General features: G+C 40.6%; 1 protein-coding gene across 1 annotated transcript; it reads left to right on the top strand.

Annotated features, from left to right (window-relative positions):
- Positions 1-540: 540 nt before the first annotated feature.
- On the top strand, positions 541-10,636 carry Pomp (proteasome maturation protein). Its single transcript, XM_090342328.1, has 6 exons — positions 541-650; positions 2,981-3,078; positions 4,172-4,232; positions 5,874-5,975; positions 7,690-7,783; positions 10,473-10,636. The coding sequence occupies exons 1-6, from the start codon at positions 549-551 to the stop codon at positions 10,538-10,540; spliced, it is 525 nt and encodes a 174-aa protein (XP_090198454.1). The 5' UTR covers positions 541-548; the 3' UTR covers positions 10,541-10,636.
- The last annotated feature ends 337 nt before the right edge of the window (positions 10,637-10,973 follow it).

The raw sequence follows: 10,973 nt of genomic DNA, 5'->3' as shown, positions 1-10,973 counted from the left end.
GGAAAAACGATTCAGTGTAGAATTATAACCACCTGGGGGCTTATGGACTCAAACCAGGGCAGACTTAAGTAATCGTCTGGCAAGACCGAAAGACAAAGCACGTAAACTATTTAGAATTGTGTCTGTCTGCTCAGTCACTGCTCACATTCAGCTGTCAGCCCTCACCCCTCCATCCCCAGCCCCTTCTCTAGCTCAGAGACTGAGCCTTGGCTTGGAAAACTACCCAAAGCCCTGTGTGGTAGTTCTACCAGGCTCGACGAACAATTAAATTGTCAAAAACGCAGCGTCTGCTCGTGAGAGATGGAGGGGTTCAGGCGATGTACCTACAAACAGGACGCGGGCGGGAAGTCCTGAACAGAAGTGCAGACCGGAGTTGTTTATTGAAACCGTGGAGTCCGCGTCTCCCGTCCGGTCCGGTGCCGAGCCCACCCCCTCTGGGCCCTCGGTCCCTCGGGGTGACAGGCGTGGGAGCCCCGGGCCCGCGAGACTCCCTACCGAAGCCCCGCGCCCTTCTTCCTTCCTCACCCGGACGGACGCACTTCCGGCGGATGTGGCGGGGTGGGGAACGGCCCCCGGAAACGGAAGTGAGCGGCGGCCCGACTCTGACGGTAACTTGCTCGGGATCGCGTTCCCAGAGCGGCGCGAAGATGGTGAGTGAGCGTCGGGATTCGAACGGGCCCGGCCCCCGTGGCCTACCAGGCGCAAGCTGCCGCTCCCCCTCAAGACCCGACCCCGGCCGGCGGCCGTGGTGTGCGGATGAGGCCGGCCGAGCGCGCCACGATCTGTCGAGTCACGGGGTGAGGGCGGCCCGTGGCTCTGGCTCCGCGAGCGGCTGTTCGGCCGCATTCGGCGCCGTCCCCGGGCGGACCCGGGCCCCGGGCCCTTCCCTTTCCCTGTGGTAGGCGCGGCGCCGGGCCCAGGGGCGATTGGTGGGGTGGCGCGGCCGCCCGCCCTGGGTTTGAGGTCACCTTTATTTAATTCGGACTTGTTTCCGTCATCCAGAATTTGTAGGCTGCCCCGCACTGGAGCCGCGTCGTCGTCATTGTCGTCCCCCCCCCCCCACCCGATGTCCCCGGCGCCCATCTCTCTTCTCCCCAAACACTTTTTCTTTTCACCTAAAAGTGGCGATGTCTGTAAAGATTCCGGAATGACGGTGGTCACTACTCTTTCGATATCCATACTGGTGATCGGCCCTCCGTCCAAATTTAGGAAACCTCACGTTGGTAAATAACTGTGGATCATTGTAAACAACGGGGAAAAACACTGACAGGAGTGACCGGCTGTTTACTTTTCACGGATTCGGTTCTCGACTACTGTAAGAAAAACCTTAAGTGTTACTCCTGGCATTAGAGAAGGAGATTGGGAAGCTGGTGGCGATAATAGAACTCAGAGATCAGAATTCCTCCATTCTCTGTATATGGAAAAACAAAAAAAAACAAAGCCCCCTCCCCCCCGTCATTTCCCTGTCAAGCAATCTGGCAGGAGGAGAGTGGTCATGGAGGATACTAGGGTAGGGTGACACTTGGAAAACTGCAGCTTCAGTCCTGAAAGGAGTTTAGTTACCTAGTACAAATGAGGAAGGAATTGCTAGAGAGATGTACGAATTTCTTAGATAGTTTCTCCTAGAATAGTGTTAACATTTAGATACCAAAGGGGTAGTTTTGCATTTTCTTACTGGATTGTGGTGATCTAATACTATAAACATTCAACAATTTAAAGTAGCATCTTTGCCTTCCAAGTTGTAATACCTGTGGGTTTTGCTTGCTTGCTAATACGTCATCGTTAGATAAGGCAGGCATGTAACTTTAGCTTTAGCGGAACACCTGACACAAAGTAGGTACCTAATAAATACTGGGTAATTGAAAATTTCATGATATAAATATGGGTAGCAGTTCCAAATACACTATCCCTGTCTCAGATACATTTATTTAATTGTATTTATTTATTTTGCCAGTCCTGGGCTTGAGCTCAGGGTCCTTGAGCACTGTCCTTGGACTTTCTCAAGGCTAGAGGTGTACTGCTTGAACCCTCAGCACCACTTCTGACTTTTTTCTATGTATGTGGTACCGAGGAATCCAACCCTGGTCTTCGTGCATGCCAAACAAGCACTCTAACATTAGGCTAAACTCCCAGCCTCAGATACATATTTTTAATAGGTAATGCCCACCTCCTTTTTTATTTTTTTTTGTCAGTCATTCCTGAGCAGTATTTTGTTTTTTGTTTCTTTTCCTGTCAGTGCTAGTGCTCTACCACCTTGAACCACAGTGCCACTTACAGTTGTCTGGTGGATAATTAGAATAAGAGTCTCATAGGGACTTTTCAGCCCCGGCTAACTTTGAACCATGATCCACAGATCTCAGCCTCCTGAGTAGTTACAATTAGTGGATGAGCCACCAGTGCCAGCTGTGCCCACCTCTTGCAGAAACCAGACTTCCTGAAATTCCCATTTTTGGTTATTTTCTCTTGTGTTCTGCCTTTTCTAGCTATCCTGTCCTTAATTCCAAGTTTTAGTTCTTTCTCCTTATTCTTACAGATGGATATCCTCTAGGTTTCTATCCTCAACTTTTTCATGGAATACCTTTTCATTAACAGTCCCAAAAGACCTTCTAACCCAAATCTAAAATTATTTGTATCTTGTATGCCCTCTACCATAATACTTGAGGCACATTCCAGAAGTGCCTGCCTAGCATGCCCAAAGCCCTGTCTGGGTTTGGTTCCTTGGTACCACATATACCAAAAAAGCCAGAAGTGGTGCTATGGCTCAAGTGGTAGAGTGCTAGCCTTGAGAAAACTCAAGGACAGTGCCCAGGCCCTGAGTTTAAGCCCCAGGACTGGCAAAAAGAAAAAAAAAAGATTGTGGGATCTTTGAGGGTGCAGTCCTTTTCTTTCTCCACTGTTTTTGTTTTTTTTTACAGATGTTCTCAGTGTATCTGTGTCTAAATTCTTCATTCCTTATTAGTGTTTTTAATTTGTGTTGTAGAACTCCAGAGGACTTGGATCTCAGCTAAAGGACAGTATTCCAGTTACTGAACTTTCAGCAAGTGGACCATTTGAAAGTCATGATCTTCTTCGAAAAGGGTATGTGTGGAAGATGTGGCTTCACCTTCATTGATTTTTCACACTATTCTTTAAGTGTCTTGATAGGTTGTAAATGTATGTTATTGTAAGAGGTAGCAAGTAATACACCTTGGACAGGATGAGAAGGGAACAAAGCATCTTCTCAGAGTACTAGATTCCCAGGATAAAACATGTTCCTACTAGATGGTAACTAAACTGATTTGGTAGAAATTTTCATTTTTCTACTGAGAACTTGAAGTATCATTTTCATCCTTAAGCTTAGTAACTATTGGATTAATGTGCTTTTCCTTTAGAGACATGAGAACATAGCATATATGAAGATTTGGGCTGCTGGGTTTGGATCACAGCTTTGTTTTCTGGATATATGCCTTTGGGCAAGTAAATTAATAGCTCTAAGTCCCAATGTTCTCAGCTACGAAATAGGGCTAATAAATAGGACATAGTCCTCATTGTAAGATAAAAAACTTAAATTTTTAAACTAAAACTTAAAATTAAATATTTTAAGCTAATTAAATTTTAACTTTAATTAAAACTTAAACTTTATGAGACAAGACAAGCAGTGGCTAGGAGGCTTCATAAAGTGCATGAGAGGCCCTATAATATAGCATTCACTCTGCTCAGAAGGCTTTGGAGAACAAGGTTATTTTTTACAGTTTTAGGTTAGTATTTATTAGATACTGACATTGGCCAGAAGCAGGAAGCTCATCTGTTCTTATTTTGTCTCCTTTCTCATTAGCAAGGGGAAAAATCTTGTTAAAAGAAAGACTAGACGTCGGTGTGGTTACTCACACCTGTAATCCTAGCTACTCAGGAGGCTGAGATCTCAGGATCAAAGCCAGCCTGGGCTCTGAAGACCATGAGACTCTTACCTCCAGTTAACCACTAGAAAACCAGAAGTGGCACTGTGACTTAAGGGCTAGGGCAGTAGCCTTGAGCTGAAGAGCTCAGGGAGAGTGCCCAGGCCCAGAGTTCAAGCTCTATGACAGACCAAAAAAAAAAGACGAGAGCAGGTAATAGAATTATGAAAATCAAATTCAATTGAGATGGGAGTGTTAAATGATATATAACGTCCTTTTCTGATTTTCCTCTCTAGTTTTTCTTGTGTGAAAAATGAACTTTTACCTAGTCATCCTCTTGAATTGTCGGAAAAAAATGTGAGTATGTCACCTAAGTTTATGTTTTTATCCTCTAGTAGTAAAATACTTTTAATACTTTTTTGGTTTAGTTTATTAAAATAATTGTGGTTCTGAGCATTTGACCACGAGTCCTTATTTCCATTCCCCTTTTAGGGTTAAGTGTGTTCAATTATAAGGCTTAGTAGTTGACAAGCCCAGAATAGATTTAAAATATAGGAGATGAATAGATTTAAAAGTATAGAAGATGAAGCCAGGCGCTGTGGCTCATGCATGTAATCATAGCTACTCAGAAGGCTGAGATCTGAGGATCGAGGTTCAAAGCCAGCCCAGGTACTACAAATCTCTAGAAAACAGGAAGTGGGGCTGTGGCTCAAGGGTAGCCTTGAGCTGAAGAGCTCAGGGACAACGCCCAGGCCCAGAGTTCAAGCCCGATGACACTCCCCTACCCCCAAAAAGCACAGAAGATGATTATGAAACTATCTTTAAGGAATATGGGAAGGAATGAAAGTTGCTTATATATTGTAAATACGTAATTACCTTTGTTAATTTTGTTTTTACACAGGGCTTTATACTTGTTAGGCTTGTATTCTACTACTGAGCCATACCTCTGGCAGTACTCTACTTTTTAAAAATGAATCTAACTGAGCTAGGAATATGGCCTAGTGGTAGAATTCTAGTCAAAACTCTACCACTAGAGTTTTAGTGTGCGTGCACATTTGTGCATGGGTTCGATTCCTCAGTACTACAAAAAAAAAGCCAGAAGTGATGCAGTGTCTCAAGTACCGCTGTGCCTTTAGAAAGCCTAAAGATAGTGCCCAGGCTCTGATTCCTGACACTTTTTTTTTTTTAACTTTTCACTTAAAGTAAAATAGCCTGGTTTTCTCCCAAAGAACCATATGTGGAGAATTTTCAGTAGACACTCTAGAGTAAAACATCTTACTGTCAGGTTATGTATACTGTGATCTTTAGTCATGTCCCAGTATGCACTATTACCTTAATAAGTTTTATTTGCTAATGATTTTTTTATGGTAGAAACAAATCTTGTCAGGAGTGTGGCAAAGTAATTGCTTAATAAAATGAAAAATAGGGGCCTGGAGTTTGCCCTAGTGGTAAAGTGTTTGTGTAGCATGTGCAAAGACCTGGGTTCTTTTCCTTGGTGCCACATACATAAAAAAGCCTGAAGTGGTTCTGTGGCTCAAGTGTCAGAGCGCTAGCCTTGAGGAAAAACCCCGTGCACAGGCCCTGAGTTCAAGCCCCAGAACTGGCAATGAATGAATGAATGAATGAATGAATGAATGAAAAATAGTCATGAGAGGGCCGGGAGTTTAGCCTAGTGGTAGAGTGCTTGCCTAGCATGCATGAAGACCTGGGTTCAATTCCTTGGTACCTCATACATAGAAAAAAAAAAAAGCCAGAAATGGTGCTGTGGCTCAAGTGGTAGAGCTCTAGCCTTGAGAAAGTCCAAGGATAGTGCTCAGGCCCTGAGTTCAAAGGCCAGGACTGGCAAAAAAAAAAAAAAAATAGTCATGAGAAATCATTTTGATTACCTTATTGTAATTGGTTCAATCCTTCATCTAAGTATTGTATTCTATATGTACTAGTACTGATTTGGAAGAGGGATAGTGAGTGTAACATTTAGAATTAAATTATCTTTTGTAGTTCCAGCTCAACCAAGATAAAATGAACTTTGCCACGCTGAGGAACATTCAGGGTCTATATGCTCCACTGAAGTTACAAATGGAATTCAAAGCAGTGCAGCAGGTAAGTCAGTCATGAAGACTTCTCTTTCCACAGCAGCAGTTCAGACTTTCTTTCTCTGTCCTGTAATTTATTCTGTACTTACCTTTATATGGTATGACTTTTATTCCTGTTTCATAGAGGGAAAAAGAAGTCCTTAAAGCCCCTTGTCTGAAAACTTACTGTATTAGCTTTCATGTTTTCCTGCTTTTTGAGAGTTATATTGAGTTTAAGGTACCTCTAAAAGACCTCAAGTAGTGGATGGTATGGAGTACACAATGTGTGTATAGCTGGGTATACCTGTTGCTCAGGAGTAAATACTTAGAAGATGTCCTTCCAGAATTTTAAGAACTGTCCCTTCATCCATGTTCTGGATTCTGTTACATCATACCACATGAGGAAGTAACTCTATCCAGTGATCCTGTCTGGAACTGACTCCTTTAATCTCTCCTTGTTCTGCCAAATAATCAGCATTTACACACATTCAGATCTCTGTCTTTTCATACTAAAACAATTTTTTAATCAATCCTGAATGTCTCTATAGCTACTTCTCTTACATTAACTGTTTTTTGAAAAAGGTCTTTATGTCTTGTATATATATTCATTTATCTTCTGATCATTTGCATTGCGTGGAATACTGTAGATTTTCTTTTTACTTTGAACCCTAGTGTTTAGTACCTATGGCTCCTGCCTTTTTTTCCTTGATATTCTCCTCCTCTCTGAAACTTACTGGCAATTTCTGTAGGTTGAGGAAAACGCCCAAGAACAGTGCTCATCAAGCCCCAGAACCGGGGATGGGGGCGGGGGCAGAGGGAAATAGGGTTTAAAAATGAGAATTAACATGGGTCTGAATCTAGTCTTAAACACTTAAGTTAGAAACTATTTTAAGCTTCAGATTTTTTTTAATTCTTATTATGAAATGGATGACCAATAAGAATAGCAGGGGTTATTCTGAAGGTTAACTGACACCTGCAGGTTATCAGTGTAATCATTTAAAATATCATGGTATCATTTAGTCACTGACCTCAGCAGTGTCTAAAATTACCTACACTGACTTCAGTTATAACTACTGGACAATTGACCACAGTTGAAAATTTGGTTTGATTGCATTAAAGCTTGTTGAATATCAACTATGTGCCTGTACATCACACTATTACTGGTAGAGTATATCTACTGGTAGAGTAATGGTCTCACTGAATTGAAATTTTCTCAGGATTTCATTGCTCAGAGTATATCTGAAGCTGTGTTTGATATTAGGCTCTAGAGTTTTGCATTTTATCATGTGGTATATGTTGTAGTATTCCTAGACAAAGTAAAGCCTGAGAACATGTTCAGATCTGATGGGATTATTAAGTGTTGATAAAGGCTACAATTTAAGGGTAAACTATTTTTTTTGCCAGTCATGGAGCTTGAACTCAGGGCCTGAGATCTGTCCTTGGACTTTTCTCAAGGCTAGTGCCCTACCACTTGAGCCACTTTCAGCCTTTTTCTGTATATGTGGTACTGAGGAATCGAACCTGGGTCTTCGTGAATGCTAGGCAAGCACTCTACCACTACACCAAACTCCGGGCCCCTTGGGGAATGTTTTAAAATTTATTCTGTGTTGAAAATGTGAGTCATTCTTTTCCACTGGTTAAATTTATTTTTTTTTGTAGTTGGCAAGTAAGAGTGCTGAACTTAAAATTATATTTTCTTTTTCTTCTTTTTTCTTTCCCCCTCTTGTCCCTTTTTCCCAAAGGTTCAGCGTCTTCCATTTCTTTCAAGTTCAAACCTTTCGCTGGATATTTTGAAGGGTAATGATGAGACTATTGGATTTGAAGATATTCTTAATGGTAAGCGTCATTCAGCATCTTTTATAGAGCTCTGTTATATACTCATAGTGATGGAAACAGTAGTTCTAAATTTTATATTCTTAGTATTAAGTCTGATTTATTGGTTTACTATGATATTAGTAGAGTGGTTTAAGTAATGATTGTTTCAGTATTCACCATGTTTGTAATAATAGAATGAATAAGATAAAGTACATTTAAGGAAAGTCTCCCATCCCAAGGAGTTTTGTGTTTCTGGAATAGGTGGTAAATAGGAAAGAAGATTCTGCCATTCTTAAACAAAATTCTCTGAATAATTGTATTATGTATCAGATAAATGACTTTTAAGGAAGAACAATGTGTGTAGTCTCCTCTACTTCTTATTCTGAGGCAGATAAACAAATGTAACTGTCCAGCAATGCCTCATTGGGCCTCAGCAGTGGGGTAGAAATAGAGAAGCCCAAGCTCAGTTTTATTAGTTTTGTTTGGCTCTTGATGTCTGGTAAGGAAATGCTGTGGACACAGCATAAGTCTAGTGAGCCTCCTCTATGAGAGCTTTTTGAATGCAGGAAAACTTGGGATCCCTAAGTACATATAAAACTAGTAAGGTGTATAGATCATTTATTTATTTATAGTAAGTTATAATAATGGACTCATTTAAGAATCTTGGGTAATTCTGTATAGAGAAAGAAGGACAAATAGGCCTTGAACATTATATTCAGTTCAGTATTTATTACATGTCAAGCATTGGACTGGACTCTGAAGATAGAAGGATGCACAAAATTAATACCTTCTAATGGAGGAGACAAACAGAAAAAAGATAGAAATCATAATAAATTTGGGAAACTATTTGAGTTTGGAAAGATGGTTGTCTCTGTATGATATATAAGTTGATTCATGTAAGCTATGAATTAGTGGACCTAAAAAGTAGCGAGAAAGCTGTTTCAGAAGAAACAGTATGTCCAGGATCTGTTTCTGATTTAACAGCTGAAGAACTGTGAAAGGTTTGGAATCTTGTCCTACTTACAGGCCAATCAGTTGGCCTGCCATACTTTTATGAATGATGGCAGAACACATAAGATTCCAGGAGACAAAGGATAGTTTATTCCTCAGAGCAGTATGCCCCAGTTACCAGCATTCTGTTGGTTCCCTAAGCTCTACTACCCAACACAACACAAAAAGAGAGTCAAGTGGTACTACATATTGGGTACATTTTATTTTATTTTATTTATTTTGTGGGTGGGGCTTGACTTGGCCTGGGTGCTGTCCCTGAGCTCTTCAGCTCAAGGCTGCTGCCCTACCCTTGAGCCATAGTACCACTTCCCATTTTCTAGTGGTTAATTGGAGGTAAGAGTCCCACATTCTGTTCTTTAGTGCCCAGGCTGGCTTTGAACCTTGATCCTCAGATCTCAGCCTCCTGAGTAGCTAGGATTACAGGTGTGAGCCACCTCACCCGGCTGGGTGCATTTTATTTTTAGACAAGAACTCTTATGTTTAGAGCTCCTGAATCTTGCTGCAGGTGGTCGAGTTGGCTGTTTTGGGTGCCTCTTTGTCTTTGGAGGCTGTTCTCTAGAAATGGTCTTGGAAAGGTAGTTCAGAACCATGGTTGTCAAGCGTTTCTGCTCCTAGAAACTTTAAGACACAGGTAGAGAATTGTCTCAACATACATAAAAGGACTTTAAGGAAGTCTACATGACTAGAATGTTTTCAGCAAGTTGGGAGAGTAGAAATAAAGTAGGGTCAAGAAAACCAACAGGGAACTTACAAACCAGGGCCTACAGACCACAAACAAAGATTGGAGTTAATTGAGGCCGCATCTTGGAGGCATTGAAAGACTAGGCAGATGTGTGATGAGATGCCATTTTATTTTGTGTTTACGCTATGACCATTTTTAAATTCATTCCTTGCCCTTTTGTGAGGTAGTTCCAGGCGGGAAAGATTTCATTGAGTATATGGGTTTCTTTGTGGTTTTACTGCTGCAGTGAGCTTTGGGTGGTTTCCCCTGGGAATGCTGCCATGGTAATGTGAGTGCTTACCCATTTTTTCCCTTTTCCTTTCTTTTTTAATTAAAGAATTTATTAACATTGATTTTTACATCATATTTCAAATGTCATGTTTAACAAACAAGTATTCAAGAAGGGAATCTATATACAATCACTGGTGCTTCTCCATTTTTACAAACTGTTTTTACAGTTTGATTTATCAGGTTTTACTGTTGCAAGATTAGTGATGAAGTCAAAGCTTTTATCTTTAGGAAGCTTTCTGTTACTTAAAAAAATGATTACTTATTAACACAAAGTGCAGACTTATAAGGGGTTTTGTTTTTTGTTTTTGTTTTTTTTTGCTTCACAATTCTGATGTTCGTTCAGGTATATGCACAGGCAGGAAAATGGTACAGACAAGATATTTTTGCAGATTTGATTATGAGATTATTCCCAGCATCACCTGAAAAGCACTGGAAAACTTAAGAACTTGGAAAATGGAGAATCTTTTCAATCTGTTTTTTCCTTACGTCAACTCTATCAGGATATTATTCACATACTGTCTAATGCATCCATTTTTAGGAGTATAGTTCTGACTTCACCAAAGCATAGCTGTTTCTCTTGGATATATATATATATATATATATATATATATATATATATATATATATAATCATCCTGAGGAGTCATTGAATTTATTAGAGACTTAAAATGTTTTTGTTTGTTTTCAGATCCATCACAAAGTGAACTGATGGGCGAGCCCCACTTAATGGTGGAATATAAACTCGGTTTACTGTAATGCACTGTGCTCTTCATGGCTCTGAGGGACTGGGTTTTGTTATATTTGTCTATTGCAATTTGATGTATACAACATTAAAAGTACTCATACACGAGAGTCTGTATCTGGGATCATTTCACACTGTTGAACATCTGGTTGATGGTGATATGTTGTCATGAAATAGTTGGAAGCCTAAATGGAGATAGTTTTGAAGCTCCTCATTTATAGCAAAACAACTTTTCTGGGTTTTAACCCCTTCCCTTTTTTTCTTTTTTCTTTCTTTCATTCATTTTTTTTTTCCGGGGAGGGGGGGTGATAGAGTCTGGCCTGAAACTTACTATCTTCCAATCTCTTCTTCCTGAGTGAAGAATAATAGACAAGTGCCACCACCTTCATCTGGTTTTTTCTTTATTATAAAATGTTGTTTACCGGAGCCAGCATATATAAATCTAAA

Source organism: Megascapheus bottae, chromosome 11 (assembly GCF_031878675.1).
Source record: "Megascapheus bottae isolate mThoBot1 chromosome 11, mThoBot2.hap1, whole genome shotgun sequence".
Taxonomy (NCBI): domain Eukaryota; kingdom Metazoa; phylum Chordata; class Mammalia; order Rodentia; family Geomyidae; genus Megascapheus; species Megascapheus bottae.
The sequence above is the reverse complement of the archived record's forward strand: the minus strand, read 5'-3'. Positions and strand labels throughout refer to the sequence as shown.

What these genes read in the sequence shown, in the direction of transcription:
- Pomp (XM_090342328.1), top strand. Translation starts at nt 549, where the DNA reads ATGTGGCGGGGTGGGGAACGGCCCCCGGAAACGGAAGTGAGCGGCGGC. An exon ending in CCCAGAGCGGCGCGAAGATG is followed by an intron (nt 651 to 2,980) that starts GTGAGTGAGCGT and finishes TTTGTGTTGTAG; the next exon opens with AACTCCAGAGGACTTGGATC. An exon ending in ATTTGAAGATATTCTTAATG is followed by an intron (nt 7,784 to 10,472) that starts GTAAGCGTCATT and finishes GTTTGTTTTCAG; the next exon opens with ATCCATCACAAAGTGAACTG.